Source organism: Bradysia coprophila, unplaced genomic scaffold (assembly GCF_014529535.1).
Source record: "Bradysia coprophila strain Holo2 unplaced genomic scaffold, BU_Bcop_v1 contig_297, whole genome shotgun sequence".
Taxonomy (NCBI): Eukaryota; Metazoa; Arthropoda; class Insecta; order Diptera; family Sciaridae; genus Bradysia; species Bradysia coprophila.
Window position 1 is genome coordinate 2,338,450 of NW_023503555.1, and position 18,113 is coordinate 2,356,562.

Below are 18,113 nucleotides of genomic sequence, written 5' to 3' on the forward strand. Positions count from 1 at the left end.
ATATGTAATTGGGCAGGAGACATAGCACGGATGGTGGACCAAAGCCATCATGAATTGGAGACCACAGCACACACGAATTGACAAGAAGTGGCATTCGATCGATTGAGATGGAAGCAGCCTTTATATGCCTATGTGAAGTATGTCTAACATTATGCATCATATCGGAGAGGGAGTTTGGGCTTATGATCCGCGTCTTCGGCTTAGGATCACAATCACCAACTCATTTGGACACAGGTGCAATTATCTCCGATCTCGATCATCGGCAATCAGCCATATGGTTCGGATGTGACGAAAAATGCATCTGTGATCGACCTAGACGACAAAAATAAGCTCCGGCTGAAGTTATCTCTTAAGTAGCAGAATGTGTGATGAGACAACTGAAGTAATAGATTTTGAACCAAACACTAAACGAACACTTGAAACAACTTAAATCACCAGATTTCATACAATAATGTAATTTCATGGTAGTGTTGAACAAACGCACTTCAAAAGAAAATAGGGTACAAACTATGTTCAAATGTACTGCAGATGAAATCTATATTTTATCTCGATCTGAGACGAGAAATTAGTACGTTAATTAGAACTCGTGCTAGAAACCCCACATTCACTAAAGAATAGCATTTTTCCTAACGCATGTTAAGAGGCTTTTTTTTAGCGAACGAGAGGTTTTCAGCACAAGGCGGAGGCGAGTTCTGGAATCGATTTTGCTAAAAAAAACTCTTAGCATTAAGTTAGGAACAACGTTTTGTTTATAGTGTGTCGGAAATGAGCGACGAATTCGCGATATTTCGACACTAGATAAACAAAGGTCTTTTAGTGCAAGATAGGATCAATGTTTGGTTTAATATCGTTTGGAATGTTAGCTTGAAAAGCCGTTGACTTAATAAATAAAAAAAATATTTTCTCGTGCGAGTGTCGAAAATATGCGACCATGCTGTGCGTTTCCCGCACTAGATATCGAAAAATGGTTTTGGTTATGGAAAGTGAGCTAGGAGTTAAAAATGAAATTGAAAATCCATTTGAAATAGATAAATAGGATCATTCATTGTACATTGTACATACAAACTTTAACTTTAAAATGGTCTAAATTTGTATGAAAATTTGTTTCACCCAACCACCAAAACAGATTTCATTAAATCAGTACGAAAATGGGCTAGCAAAGAATTCAATAAATATCAAGAGGACAATTGTCGACGCCAAACTTTTGAGTGTTGATACTTCAAAGGAAATAGTTGTATGAAAAGAAGTACTTTTCGATTAAAACTTACAAGAAAATATGGGAAATAGATTGTTTTTAAACATGTACTACGTCCAGGAACGTTGAACACGCGTTGATCGATAGTTCTGTACAAATACAAAAGTAATTGCTGTCGACTTGTCTCACATTCTGTATCACAATAGCTGATGATACCACACTTGACATACTGTCCATCGCATATCCGTATTTATCCTTGTTACATGAGAATCAGTTGAATGAGAACACTAAACACTTAAAAAAACAGTGAAACAACTTAGCATTGAGATGAGATATAGAAAAGAGAAAATTATAAGAAATGATCAGAGCAGCTCGGGAAAAAAGAAGAAAAATTATGGATAAAATTCGCATTCAATAAAAGCAAGTTCACGGGATAACATCCCAGAATAACGACTTTTTTTATAACAATCCTCTTATGTTGCTCTTATCAAAAGTTTTATTGCATTCGACTGATGTTGTGACAGAAAATTACTTCCCTAGAGTAGGTTTGTTCCAAGGCTGTATAAATTGTCAAATTTGATCCATAGAACCATAACCTCAAAAATATTTTTGTGTAAATCTCGTAGGCGACGTTGCCATATTTGTATGAAACATCACGTAGGCGATGTTGCTATGGACCAAATCATCGTAGTTCGGGTTGTCAAAGTTCGTGTTTACAGCTATTTGGAACAAACCTGTTCTAAATCAGAAATTACTCGTTAGCTGTCATTCACGCTACATGTTGTTGTCTTGTTTTCTCTCATGCAATAAAGCATTGTATTTCATATGGAGTGGTATTCTCGATCTCGCTTGAGGATCCCACTACATATGAAATAAAGTACTATTACTACTGTTTTGCACACGTAAAATATAACATGTACACTCCTGTTCTTGGTTTCTCTGATTGAAAAAGTTTACGAAATGAGAGGAATAGCAGTAACATTTCAAATGAAAAAAATGTCGTTGAGTTTCGCTTTCCATAAGTTGTGAGACTTCATTATGCATGTTTTAGCGAATAAACATAATCTTTCGCTAGAAACAAAGTGGACCATCCTAATGCTTTTGGATCTATTGCATAATCACGCTCATATATTTCTATTTTAGTATCAAACAACCAAACGCAGTGTGTGCAGAACGCATCTGCGCTTATAAGACCTCATCACTCCTATTGACTTACCAATGTAACCACTTCAATCTGCATACAAAGTAGTTGCAATCTTGAGCACCTTGATCACATGTGTGGACGAGATGTATTGACGGGACTGGCCGTCCACCAGAAGTAACCGAGTTTGATTCCTGTCTCAGCAAAATTCCACATAGAATTGTACTTGCGAGTATATCGCATCAGTAGCGTCCTAAATTTCGCTTGAGCATAATATTTTGAGTATCTGCAGCGTGTTTGCCGGCTGCAACGATGAAAACACAGAATGACTCGTATTACGTAATCCAAACACGATGAATTTGTGTATATTTGTCTAACATATATTTAGGCCACATATCAGTTGTGCGCCTAACTTCCCTTAAAGAGTATCTGCATACTTTGAAGCGTGGTTCGGAGGTCACGTTAAGCCGGCGGTTCAGACTGAACTTGTTATTCGCCGTAAAAGGCTATTAGTGAGTGGATTGGGCATTAGATTTGATCTAACAATGAAATGAAAAATGCGAGAGATTTTCTTTCACAATATTTAATTCACTCAATTAATATTTAAATTGTGTGCAATATGACATACACAAAAAAAATCAAATTTTTACATAGTAATTTTATATCTTCCATTCGTTTCTCGTTTTGCAGTTCGCTCTCCTTCAAATATCTTTTTCCATTCAATTTGTTTTTTTGCTTCAATTTTTCTTTTATCATCAATTTAGATTTTTATACAAAAAAAGGAAATTAGGCTATCAAAAAAAATAATTATTCTATTTAAAAAAAAGGAAAATGAAACTAAATTTCTATTTTTAATATAAAAAAAATTGTCCACAATAAATCTATATGCCATTTCTGTGGAATCGTAGTACGACGTTCCTCAAAATAAAAAAAAAAAAAAAAGATAAAACGAATAAGCCAAAATCAAAAATGTTTTGTGAATTATTTTTTTTTTGTAGACGAATACGTAGACGCTCTAATACGGTTTTCTCATTTCTCATCCATTCATTTTCTAAATAAAAACAAAAACAAAAAACTTTTTAATAAAATCAAAAAGGTAAACCAGCAAGGAATAAAATGGTGTCTTTGTCAATCATGGATAGACCCGTACGTCTCGACTTGTCATCAATTTCTAATAAAAACTGTCATGTTGACTGGAAGGCCGAAGGACACTCATTAATTTTTTGTGAAGACATTTTTATCATCCACTATTTTATACGTGGTCAGTCGAGACATTCACTAACTCATTGTAGAATTCATTACACTTTACTGCAGCAAAGTCACAATATCATTATGTCACAATTAGGCCACCTGATCAGTTTTCTTCGAACCATTGGGAGACCCATAGGTATTACATTTTCTTTCAAAGAAGCCTCAATTCTTTGTGTGACACCAATTGGTTCAATTTATTGGAAGAGCCCTGCGAAACCTGCCATCATCACTGCTAAGGCCGAATTATTTGACACACACACACACACACACAAAATGGTTCAATTTATTGGAACAGCCCTGTTAAACCTGCGATTATCACTCTGATAAGGCCGAATATTAAAAGTCGATTTTCCAGAAATTTTACTGCGGTTCGGGGTAGTATAATAAAGATCTGGATTGCATTCGAAGTATATGAAACGCCTTCGACTTCTTTTCTCAATTCAAATCACTGCGCTTCAGTATTTACTTTAAAATGGAAAGTAGTCGTTTTGTAGGGGCTTAAAAATAGTTTTAGGATCACAAGGCGTGGCGGTGCTATTTTGTGCTTTAAATTAAAAGTGTTGTACTGTGGGGCTCAGTTTTCTCTCAATATATTGAAAGGGGATGTAGAGGTAATTAGGGTATTTGAAGGCCATGCTTTTTATTAATGGATAGATGCTAGAATTCGTGATATTTGACATCTGATCCCGATAGTTCATTAAAATCAAAACTATGAAATTTGGACCTGATTTTGATATCAGAATCTGTTGTCGGTAAATGAGCATAATATCGGAATGGTAGTGAGCTTGGTGAACGAATAAATTTTGGTTTGTTGTTGTAGTATTGGTGGAAGGTAAAATTTACGTATTTTAGGCGTACTTCGTACGGGTCTGATTCCAAAATAGGAATCGAAAAATAATAAAAAATAAAATAATAAAATAAAATACGAGAAAAATAATAATAAACAAAAAAATCCGTCAAAAAAATAGAATTAAACAAAAGAAAATATAAAAACTGAGATAATATTTTAACCGTAATTCATAGTTTATTTAGACTTCAAATTATTTATTTACAATTCATTTTGTCTCCGTAGATTCATTGGGTTCTTTTTTAAACTTTTTCTTTTTCTTTCTTTACTCATTCTGTTAGGCTTTTCGTGTTAAATTTAAATTTTTTTTAATTTTTTTTGTTTTAATTAATTTCTTTCTGTTTTTTTTACATTATACTTATACAATTTGTCAGTTGCATTTCTTATATTGCTGAAAATTTTCATATTTTACATTATACTTAAACTTATAAACGATCTTGCGATAACTTCTGCTTTCCTTTTACAATTTTTTTTCTTCAATTTTTTTTTTTAGTAAATTTATTGAATATTTTTTCTTTTCTTTTTTTTTTAAATTTCTTATCTCTTGTTTTATGATGCTAAATTACTCAATGTATTTTCTTTACTCTTTTTGTTTAATTAATGAGAAGACTTTTTCCGTTGTATTATTTTTAAGATATTTTTTATTTTTATTAAACTAAAAAAAAACTTTTTTTTGTTTTAAATAATACATTTTTAGTCTTGGTTTTTTTTAAATGTTTTCATTTTGTAATTTAAATTTAAATTTTTTTCTTTTTATTTTACATTTAAAGCTTAAATGTCTCTACGAATTCTTCATCTTTTTAAATGTAAATTTTCCTCAAATATTTTTTTTCTTGCTTTATTTATGCATCTCGGTCACACAATTCGTACGCAAAACAACCCTGAAGACTTAAAAAAAAAATGCGAAACAAAAAACCAAACTTTCGTTAGTTTTCTCTTCCAATTTTCTTTTCCATTCTTCTTCACCACTCTCTTTCGCTCGTCAATTAGAAAAATAATTAATCACTGAACATCACACAGATTTTCCATTGTTTCGTTTTTCTTCCATTTTTTTATTATTTCGGAGCAACCGAGAATCAGCAGATGAATCGATCATTTTATGAGAAAAGAATTGGTGACTCGGGGGGTGTGTGAAAGGGAGTTTCGGAGGAATAAATTGCTTCTTTTCGATGACCCGAAGTTTGTCTTCTTCTTCTTCTTCATTTTGGTTTGTGGATTAAAACACGAAACAAGAATGTCTTTTACTGAATGTCGTCAATGAAATTTTACCAATTTTTATTTTAACTGAAAATATATTGTTCTTCTTTGTAACAAACTTCTTTTTGCATTAAATTCAGATAGAGAGAAAAACAATGATTCGAATGGAAATTCATCTCCTGCTCAGCTGTACTGACCAAAATCCCAAAAGTGGAACATTTTTTTTGAAGAAAAAATAATTAATTTTCTGATTTTCTTAATTTTTCCCCCCTTACATTTATGCTCCATTGTGTGCTTCTTTTCCCATTCCACATAAATAAGTAAATTAGTCAAATATTGATTTTTTTCATCTTGTTGTTGTTGCTCTTGTTGTGGTTGTGGTTTTATCTTCATCTCCTTCTTCTTCTTCTGATGCTCATTTTAAATTCTACGAGATTATTATTACCTACGATCCCTATACAATAAATATGTTTTCATCGATTCGGGCAATTGAAGCTGTTGTATGCTGTCGTCTAATCGATGTCGACCAATTTTTTGGCGTATGACACGTCTACAGAGATCCATCAATGGTAGAGGTTCAGCTGAAAGAGAAATTGCAAAATTGTTAGATGATTTTCTCAACAGTTTTCGTTTTGAAATTTCATGCCATATCAAAGGAAATAGAGTGGACACACCAGTTTCCGGACATATACCTAAAGTCCGACACCTATTGTTCTTTCATTCATTCAAACTTTGATCAATAAAAGAACAATTGGTGTCCGACAACAGCTATATGTCCCGAGGCTGGTGCATCCACCCTACAAAAAACAAAAAAAAAACAAAAATTCTCTTGACACTTACGGTCCAAACCTCCAATGTATTTCATTGTAATTTCACAGTGGCCCCAAACTGCTGAGACAATTGGATACAATTTCTTTCCCTTCAAGCCGCGAAACGCAACACCCAGGTACTGGCCATCCACGATAAAACTAAGCGTTCCCTCGTCCATGTCTAATGCGACCAAAAATTTGTCGGGCACTAAAAATGCTTCGTCTGGTTTCAATATCGCAGGATACGTGATGCCAGCACAATTTTTGGAATCGTGATACAGTTTATTTCGGCCCAAGTCCCAGCCCCAGCTCTGATCCGTCGAACCGACTAAACTTTGATAACCTACAGAATGTAATGGTGCATCGGCAGTTGCAACGCCAACAACGGCATGGGTGCCACGTTGTCGCGTCGACCAGAAAACTTCCCACACGTGAAGGCCCTTGGTGAAGCCAACTTTACCTCGAATACAGTCTGTACTCTGTGCGACAGGATGCCGATGAAACGTTAATTTGTCGTCTTCTTTCACAAATATATTTAACGATCTATCTTCTGCATTCCATGAGTATTTTATTTGTGTATCACGTGCCGCTGGCGGCATATCTAATAGTATATCTAAGCGTGCTGGCCGTGTAAAATCGGCGGCCAGTTCTCTTGGAATAATTGGTTTAAATGGAGCCGGTGATTCCCGGCTAACTGATTTGACACTGCCCGATATTTTTTGTCCCATGTTCATGCCACGGCTGCTGCGTGTGCGTCTCTGGTCCAATATTGTAACTTTGTATGATAAGCGTAAACGGTCAAAGTCACGCTGTTCCAGTCGTGACAGTACGACGCGTGGTATTAGCTGTGGGGAAGAGGAGAGACTTTGTGCACGACGACGATCGCTCGATCGCAGTACTGGTCCTCTTCCACTTTTGTATCTGCAATGGAAAGAAAAAAAGGGAAAATTAGTTTTATGTGGTAGGGGCCGGTTATCTATGATATGAATTTTCAAAAGAACAACAGATCACTGATCTATTACAATAGATAGTGAAGAAACTGAGATATATATGACCTCAGCTCGGCTATTTCATTAAACAATGACAATGAATTTTCTTGTAACATTTTCGTAAGCTTAGAGAAGGTGTTAAATGTTGCAGAAATTCACAAATTTACCGACGAAACCCCAACGTATTACGAAAATAAATTTACCAGAAATAATCTAACGCTCGATGTAATGTAAACATACATTAAGGCATAAGGCACGCGTATAAGTTGAATATCTGAACATCTGAACACATGCTGCTTTTACTGCTGCTGCTTAAGGCAGAAGAGTATAGTTTAAGAGATTCGTTTTTGTATCATCAAAAGAAAAATTTTGAAAAACGAAATTGAATGAAACAAACTCTTGTAACGAATTCGGCACAAGAATTTTTAATATCAAACCAACTGACATGTTTAAATTGATGTTGAAGTCATTCGTTTTTCTGGCAATGAAACGAAATTTATTATAAATTGGACGTATTCCGATGAAAAATGCGATCCGTCAGTCAACGAAAAACAAAATCCCGCATGTAAATTGACGAGAAGTCTCTAAATTTCGTATGTTTTATATGACATCATAATTCCGAAGAAGAAAAAATTAACAGCAAAACGACAAAAAAAAACCTCCAAATGGTCTCGCGTTGACGATGACGAAACATAAACATACTTCGTAATATATGCAATCACTGAGATAACGTTTTTTTTTCGGAGTCAACATAAGGTTCAATTCATGTTCACGCTGTGTTACAACTATACAAACGCCGATAGTTTTGCTGTGTGTTCCGGAGAGCTTTTAAGTCAATATTAATTTTGTAAATTCAATATACGATTTCTGAGTACATAAGACACTTTTTTTCCTCCTCTCTGTACACATAAAAAAATATTAAAATTATAATGTGTACATGGTATATATCTATCTACATAGTGCCAAGGTCACATTAACATGAAATTAATGAGACACGCGCAATCATTCATTTATTCCATTTAGTGTTGGTTTTTTTTCTCATAGTCGTTTTTCTATAAAACAGTTTTATTCATAAACGTAAGGCAACCGATTGTGGTGTACATTTGGTTGTATTACTCACAATTTTTCTGTAGCGCAATCTATCAGTGCCTATTTTCGTGAAATTGATTCATGAAAATTCTCTAAGTTCTGTAAAAACCTGGAAATTGTTGAAAGTGCTCGCAATTCTATAATTCAAGAATTACATTTAAATTTAGAATTTAGGATATCTTGAAACTTGCCGAAGTTCTTGGAAGTTCCAGCAAAATTTTTTTAAAACTCTTGGATTTCTGGAAAATTCTTGAAAATTAGTGCAGACTTCAAGAACCATGAATTTTCAAGAATTTAATATCTTGAGAATTCTCGAAAATGTCCCAAATTCTTGAAAATGTTCGAAATTGTAAAATTCAAGAATTTGAAGATTCTTCACAATTCTTGAAATTCTTGCAAATTTTGGAAGTTTCCTTGGCTATTCTCGAAATTCTTGAAAATGATTCCAGACATCAAGAACTTACAGTAGGAGAAATATAGATTTCGAGTTTTTTTTAGAGATATCATCATTTCTCTAATTCTCTCAATTGCCATTTGAAAAAACATGCAAAATGAGAGAATACAGAAAAACGATGAAAACGATGAAAACGATGATGTCTCTTAAAATCACGAAATCTATTTTTCTCCGACTGTATTAGAATTTTCAAGAATTTAAAATCTTGACAATTTCCGAAATTCTTGAAAATTCTCGAAATTATTAAAAATATTCAAAATTCAAAAATTTAAGAAATTTTTTAAAATTCCTGAAATTGTTGAATTTCACTTAAAAATTCCGGAAATTCTTGAAAAGTCTCGAAAATTCACAAAATTTTAAATTCCTGAAAAATTAATATTGAACCAAAAACAGGCCCTGCAATATATATGCTAACACTTTTTGTGTGATTTTATAAGATTTCGCCTCATTCCCTCACTCTCACTCTCTCTCTCACTCCCTGCTATTATTACAAAAATATGGAAAAAATCATTTTGAGTACAATTTATGCTATTAAAATGACAAATATGGTAATGTACGCTACGAATTATTGTAATTTGAAACTTTTGTCTTTTCTGAATGAGCACATGTGTTCAGTGTGTTTTGCGGACAATATGGATAAATATCTACATATATCCATACCCACTTCCACTATCTATTTAGTAGGTAATGAGTGTGTCGTGATTTTTATAATAATAATAAAATGATCACACACAGTGTGTTTGTTATTATAAATGTTACCTAGTTGTTTAATTGGCGATCGCAATTCATATACACACACACACACCATGGTTGGTTATATAATAGATTTTTAAATAGGAAATTCATAATTTTAATTTCAACTTTTTTTTTATTTAATGTCAATATTTCATTGAAAAATAACTTTTTATTTATTCACATACAGATGTGTGTCAACCGATTGAAATCGAATGGAATTGTTTTGATATTTTCGTGCCATTGTCATGATTATTATAATAGTCTCAAATGCATTTTTCATCATGACAAATTTCTTAAGTTTATTTTTATATATTTTTCTCTAATCGTCATCACCATCTTTCAATTTGTGTGTAATGAGTTATAACTATTGAAACACTCTACAAGGAGAACTTTGCTGTCAATTTTGCAACGTTGACGTCATTGGATTTTGTTTACTAACTTGGTTAAACAATAGAAAATGCAGTGAGTATCGTTAGACATTAAAAGTAGGGTTGTCAGAATCGCGATCCTACGGAGAATCTGAGAAGACTTATATTGTAAATCTGGTAGTGCTTGTAAAAATACTCTAACCAATCGATAGCAACGCATGAAAATGTCCTAAATGGAAACAATTGACAACAGGTTTTAGCTTCTATTCTATTTATTCAATAGCCTCGTGAACAATTCAGAGATAGATCACAAGTGGTACGGTTTGTACTCTGATCAGTGGCTTTCCTTTGGTGCTACAGTAAAAGATCCTCAGAAGACAAAATTTAACAAAATTCCTTGGAAATCCAAGAAAATCTTCAAAACTATTGAATATTCTTTGGCAACGAATTTTACAAATATCCTCGATAAGGAACGTATTCAAGCTTAAATTACGTTTACTGAATACGACTCATATATGAAACTATTTCCTTAATCTATTACAGTGTATGTGTAGACCGTGTAGACACTCTTGATAGACACAAAACCATTTCTAGCTTAACTTCGATTCTATACCGGCCTTGAATGTCAATTCTTAAAGCATCTTTCCGCGTATTACAGTTGAGCTTATGTTTGTTGCTGGTTGTATTTACATTAGAATCTATTTGTTTCTTCGAAAAAAATTTAGCCTTGACGAGCCTCCTGTGCTACATCAATTTAACAGTTCTTTAATTAATTTGTCAAGTTTACCTATGGACATATATCTAGTGGAAATTCATTTCGGTAAAATTAGTGATAACAAAGACAGCGAATTAACTTTCCTGTTAACCACAAAAGTCGGTTGATTCTATAACATAAATTATTCTGAACATCGTGCATTCATAGGTATACATAATGTCTTGAGTCTTGACCTCACGACCAATTTTCCGTTTGAACAAAGCCCAACCCATTTGAAAAATAAAGTGCTGAATATGTTGATGTGAATGTCAAGCCAGCTAAATATCAGACTTTAGCTTCTGGACATCTGATTCCAGTCATCTACACACTAAACATTTCAAACAAGGGAATCACAGATTCCGATCAGGTATTTAAACCAATATGCACATACGAAATAGGTGCAAAATGTCAACTGTCTGTTAACAGCGCTTTATCCTCAAACTACGGTTTGAATTTATATCTTTGAATGGAAATTGACAGTCATTTATTTCCCTTCTTCATTTCGGATTACCGAGTCCATCCATAGTTATCAATTCTCAACATGACAATGACACGTAACTGGATAGATTATGGAAAGGAAATCCAAATCCTAAATAAATCAAAAGTTTTTTTTTTCTTCGTCGTGTACTGAAATCTGGGTCAAGTCGGGTGCTATCTTTTTTTGCGAACAGAAAATGTAAATTATTGTCACGCGCTTTTTTTGTCTGTTTTTCCTGCCAAAAAAACCCTTGCAAGCAGTTCATTTAACTTGTTGTGGGTGGTGGTCTCTTTTCCCTATAGCTCCAAATATATATATCGGAATAATTAGATTGATTGCATAACATTTTTTGTTCCATCGGTCTTATCGCCTTTTTTTTAAACATTAAAATGATTCATAAATAAAAGGAAAAAGATAAAAAGTTTTCCAAATTTAAAATTAATGAAGATTGATTTGACGAAAAATTGGGATAATCTGATGGCATTTTTAGACCCGTACGAAGTGCTGGGGACTTATACGTTTACGCCTACGTTTGTCATACGTCGAGTTCGACTCCTGGAGTAAAGGGAAATCTGTTGTCCCGAGATGACCGTACCAGGGTAAAAAATTGTCAAAGTCAGATCATGGGATCACGGGATGGGAGTGTCAGTTGGACTTTTCGGCCGTACAGTGAACGTAGTACTTTTCATGATTATTTTATATTTGAAAGGTAATGAAGGCCGTAAACTGTTTTCTGTCCCCTAGTAAAATGGTCAGCAGCCGCCATATTGGATTATAGTGACAGTCAACTTTTTGTGAAAATGATGCTTAGAGAGTTTCTGTCAACATAGAAGCGATTGGCGTTGAGTCTTGGGTATGTTTCAGACAGACAGTGACACATGACTTTTATGGACCAGCAGCTGTATTGCGTACAATATTCGTACGGATCCCTTCTTATCTCTTTTTCTGTTTTTCTGTTTCTGGGTTATTAATATCCGTCATCAAGCTATACTATAATCGCATTACCGCACATACGTCTTGTGCAGGGATGAAACGAAAAATATTTTTTATGTTCGAAGAGTGTAACAAGCAACAACAATAAAATTGATGGTAGACTGATTTTATTAATGAAAAAAAAGTTTTTTTTTGGTTGAGTAAAAAAGTGACGTTGTATCCATAATTCACGTTCGAAAAATAATAAATTGAAAAACGCGAAAATTAATTAACAATTCATAAGTAAAACTTTAATAAAATTCATACACACAGAGAGAATGAATAAATAATAAAAAAAAACCGTTGATGGGATGACGATAATATGAAATTTATTTATTTGCAATATACATATTCAATGAAAAGGTTTTCATGTCAAGTTTGCTATGTGCAATTATTTTATTATGCAAAAAAAAGAGTTACATAAAAGCGCCTCTGAAAATAGGACTTTATGAATTGGCTAATTAAAAAAAAATGTTTTCAACTCAAAAAAATCTGTTCATTTTTATCGTTTGTTCACATTTTTGTATTGTTTCAAGTCGGAGAACAATCAACAATACATTTAGAGGAAAGACAACAACAAAAAATCCACAACAACCAACTTAAGCTCTAAACTTTTTCAACAATTTAGCTATGCATGCAGCAGCAGCTTACACACGATTATATTTTAACCTAGAAAGTAATTGTTAGTTTTTTATTGCCATATTATTATGAGTATAATGGAGCTGTTAGAGTAGTCTCGCAGTCAAATTTCAGTGTCAACAATTTTTTTTTTAAATATTATTTTCAGACTTTGTTGAATGATTATAACGCGAAATTGATTAAAATGTTTTGTTTTGAGGTTTCATTGACATCAAACACTTTTAAAAAACGAAAAATATCAGGGATTTTGGATTAAAATTTTCGCTGGCTTTTTAAAGGTTAAGAATATTATTTCTATAATTTCACATTTTTTAACGTGTTGAATGTCAACGCAAAATTACGCAACTTTTTTTTATTCGAATAAATCTATTTCTTTAAAGCCGCACATTTGACATATTTATCATATGTACGGTGTGATTAACCTAATTTTCTTCACTCATGATGACAGAATGACCTTTTTTTTTGATACTTTGTCTGATGACAGTTGGTGGAAGAAAATGTCTGTTTTCTCCCCTCTTGTTTGACAGGAGAGAAAATAGAATTCCGTGTTTCGTGGAGAAAAACGGTTAATCACTTCTCGCACATATGAAAAACGTTTTGTTTACCTCGTCGAGGAAATCCCAGCTCTCGCTCCGCTCAGACCGCGAAATTTCGCTTTTGTTGAAATTTTCGATTATCTTACTTCAATAAACATATTACTATTTTTCTCTCTCCCTACATATCTCACATTCTGAGAATTAAAAGACTTATGAGGTCTTTGAGGTGAGCGGTTTTGCATTAACCTTTTGAACAAAAAGAATCAGTTTGTGTGATGGATTTAAACGGTGACCGAGGCTCATGAATTGATGGAATAAAAATGTCTGTATACAACAGCCCCGAAATACCAATGGTCATTCTGACTGAGTTTTACCCACAAAATAGGAAAACAAAGAGTTTTCGGTAAGGGTCACTTCTATCACATCAGAGATTATGGGAAACACCGTTACCCAATTTCATTATTACAATTTATAGAATCCTTTGAATCTAATTGTGCGGTCTATCTAGTTTCCCTTTACACCCGGACTGGACGCCAAGCAATCAATAATGTCAGAAGGGACAACCGGACACCTTGTCAACTTAATTTCCTTAAAGCATCCTAAGTGATAGGAACATATTGAATTTAAATGCTTTAAAGAGTCTATCCGAAAAAAAATGTTCTCAGGGAAAGAGCACCGCATACAATGCCAACCCCAAAGCTACAACACCAATACAGAGATAGTGACAGAAGGAAAAAAACCGGTCTCATTTAACCCAAATTCAAGTAAATAGACGGTACATTTTGATCATTTAAATGCCATTTTCATTCCCCTTTTTAATAATTTACAGCCGGAGAAAATGTCCTAGAGTCATTTGCCTACATTTAAAAAAAAACATCCGTTATAACATTTCATCCATCTATACATTATGTACACATTCCAGAAATTAAAGATACACGAAAAGGGAACGACACAAACGTACATAAAATGTACACGGACACATGTAAGTGTGGAGAAAACCAGAATTGACCCTTTTTCGGGATTAAGCCGTTTAAAAAACAAGCCGACTGTGTAACGTTATACCCCGAACACATTCGCTCTATACAATTGTAGATACTAATATATACCCCAACTGTATAGCAAAACAACCCTTGCCAAAAGAACGAAAAATTCGATGTGAAATTTCATGCGAGCGATGTCGGTTTTCAACATTTAATTCTTTGAAACTATAACTTGAATAGAGGCTCGATATTTTACACATGAAGCACAAATTCGTTGCTGTAATGTATAAAGCGAATTTATGGTTTTGTTACGTACGTACACACATTCAATGGAGAGTGAGAGAGCTTGGAACGGTTATATAATCGACACTTTAACGTCCAAACATGTCAGGGTATTAGTATGTGAGGTTTTTTATTCGGGTAAAACGCACGCGTTCACCACCCCAAAAATATGTATATTTCGATATTTACACAGCAGAAATAATACGAGAAATAAATTTTTTTAGCTGCAAAAAACGTTCTTACACTAAATCAATATATTGATCAGACTATGTCTGCTTCCAAACGAAAAAAAGAGCTTTGATGTGCAGATATAAATGACGATGAATTCGGAATACAAAGTGGGTTTTTTTCTGGCGTAAAAAAAATGAAACTTACGCGGCGGCTATTGAACAGATTTCAATGGCAGCATTGATTGACTGCTATACCATATTCTGCATGAAAAAAATTCATTATCTTGAGTACTTTATCAAAATGAATCAGAACCGAGTTACCGAATATGTGCATGTGTGAATGGTTGGAATGGCCAACTAGACATCTGGCATTGGTATGACTGTCGTCATTGTAATGGTGTGAAATAGTAGCGATAACATGGAATTTATTTGCAAGTTCGATTTTACATTTAATTGTAATCAAAGTGTCAGGCAATACCTCATGCATTCGTAACTCTAGTTTTGAGTCATAGTTTTCGCATAAATTTATTCAGATTCTTCGAGCATTTGTTAGTATCGAAGGAAGTCGTCAGAGATCCTACCACTAGAAGGTAACTCTAGCCACACATAGTAAACACTGTGGCCTAATTATGTCTAATTTAGTCACTTAAGACCATGCTGAAACCAATGCCTGTTTTGTGGTTTTTAGAGAGACATTGGAAGTACTACTATTCAATTCAAAGCTTTTTAAAATTGTAAGGTTTTGGATTAAGATTAAGAGAACTAAACTCTGAAATTTAGTTGAATAAGTAACTGTAGCTACTTTATACTGTCACAGACGGCAAGCATGTTAACAGTTTTACAATTCAAACTATATTACTTCATTTGATCGAAGATTTTCATAGATTTATTTAATTCAGAAATCTTTTACTTCATTTGTTTTGAACATGCTTTTTGCTATATAGGATCTCATTAGTCAGACCTTGTCGTTTATTATTGCTGTCGTTGTCGATAACAGATGACAGCTGTCTGTAACGGGTAACGGAAACCACTTCCACGACAATCCTTGTTCGGGAAAACGTTTTCCAAATAAAATTTTGGAAAATTAAAGGAAAATATCGAGAAAGATATTACTCTAGCTGCACAATGCAACGTGATTCAAATTCAAATTCAATTAGGTCTCCTTCGGGTTCCCTTAAAAGACTCTGTCTTGTAGACAGTGTCTACAATCGTCCAATTTTCCTACCAAGGCGATTTCCAACATTTTCGTCATGAAATTGAGCAATCAAATTAAACTTGGATGCATTTGAAAACAATTTTACGGTGAAGAAAAAACAAATTCAATTTTTTATTGGCTCTTTGACCTGGAAAAGTGTATTTATTAACATTTTAAGTTTCTCATTTATAATATTTTTTTTCCCATTTGCGCACAGCCACACACACAAACACACAAATCCATTTCGAACAACCTTTAAATACTTTCAAAATTGTTAATTTTATAAAGTTTTTTTTTGAAAAACACAATTTTCTTGAACTGAAAATTTAATTATAAAATCAAACAATTTATTTACAATATTTTGTATTTGTTAATGTTTTTTCTTTTTAAATAAAACATTTTAAATACATTGAAATTGTGTTAATTTACGTAAGGTATCGGCGCGACAAGGTCTGTTGCTAAAAAGACGTCGAATTGCAAAATTTTTCTTGAATATAACCTTTTCAATATGAAATGTGCGACTGGTGGATGTATGGACTGTTTTTTCGTGTAAATGTACATGAAAATGCTTTAAATATATAAATAAACATCGGGGAAAAAAATGGTATACACTAACCAATGTGTGTGAAAAATAAATATATCAAACAATACTTATAGCAGTCGCGAAGTGCGTAGCGCGTACGAAACTTTTTTTTATGTCTTCACATTTCAAAAATGTAGACTTACATTTTCCAATAAAACACAGACGTATTACCATTTGGAAATTGAAATTAAATAATTGATTGTAAAAATGTTTTTTGTATTGCAAAATGTATTAACCTATTCCGTTTGTATATACACGTTTCGCCTCGATATATATAAGGTCTTTCTATGGTAATTTTTTTTAGGCCTGTTGTAAATTTGATTTAACAAGAATACAAAAAAAACTCATACACAGCATTCAGCTCAGTGTTTAACAAAGCCTCTCGTTTTAGGGCGATGTATAATATTTCGCTTGCTTGTTGTATACATAAATTTTATTGTGTACAGTTCATGCCGAATTTGATTCCATCCGAAATGAAAGGTCCATAAGCACATCGGGCCCATATATACATATTTTATGTTTCATCTTGTGTATTTATATCTCTTATATATCCACATAGGTATATATATACACAAACCGTATATCCTTATTTACCAAAACGAGATCAATACTGGCTGCATTAAGTACATAATGTACAGTGAGAATAGCTCTACGTACAAGTATATAATGTGCTTGTGATTGTATAGCGTATATCTACACTCATTTTATAGTATCAGGTTCACACCCTAAAGTATATAACCCCCAGGACATTTAATCGTATAATGGTGAATCTATATAGAATATAGAAACGCGGTTTTTGATAAAATGAGTACGAATGTAGTGTAGATATAGTGTATACGATGGATATATATATATATATATATATATATATATATATATATATATATATATATATATATGATGAGGGCTTCAACAAGGATTGAAGGGTTGGTGAAATGTACTAAAAGCAGTGTCAAAAGCAACGAGATGAACATTCAGGTTGGTGGAAGATGAGAAGAAAGAAAAAATTGTTTAAAATTCAACATCAAATATTTAAGAGTCCTACGTAAAGTTGATAATAAACGATTAAAGCTGGAAAAATGTTTTTTTTCTCTCGAAGGAATGCCACTAAAAGGAGTGAGAGGATACGAACGCAAAAAAAAGGTTTTTCTGTTGGCGAAATATTTTCCAGTTTAACTGAAATGGGCGTACGGTGCTCTGAAATGTTTTTCCTTTCTTGAAATGATTCGTTTTTGTGTTGGTAATTTTATTTGATAAAGTGAAAATTCCTTTCACAAACTTTCGATAAAAGGAAATATTTTGTCAAACAAACCGTACGATTGGTTTATTATATATCAAGGATCCCGACGATAAGCAGTGTCTACGTTTTTTGGTTGCATTTACTTAAAAAAAGAAGTAATTTGCTATCGACAACGAGCGCAAGAATAAGCGAGGAACTGTGGCTAACAT

The 18,113-nt window shown here is 33.2% G+C and overlaps 1 protein-coding gene across 3 annotated transcripts in view; it reads right to left on the reverse strand.

Moving 5' to 3' along the window:
- Positions 1-2,903: 2,903 nt before the first annotated feature.
- Positions 2,904-18,113, reverse strand: part of LOC119078844 (protein gustavus) — a 47,602-nt gene continuing 32,392 nt past the window's right edge. For all 3 annotated transcript variants that reach the window (XM_037186549.1, XM_037186550.1, XM_037186551.1), the window contains 2 exons: positions 6,472-7,361; positions 2,904-6,212 (listed from right to left, as the gene is read on the reverse strand). In XM_037186549.1, the coding sequence (XP_037042444.1) occupies positions 6,073-6,212; positions 6,472-7,361 (1,030 nt within the window). In that variant the 3' untranslated portion in view covers positions 2,904-6,072. The remainder of the gene's footprint in view (positions 6,213-6,471; positions 7,362-18,113) is intronic.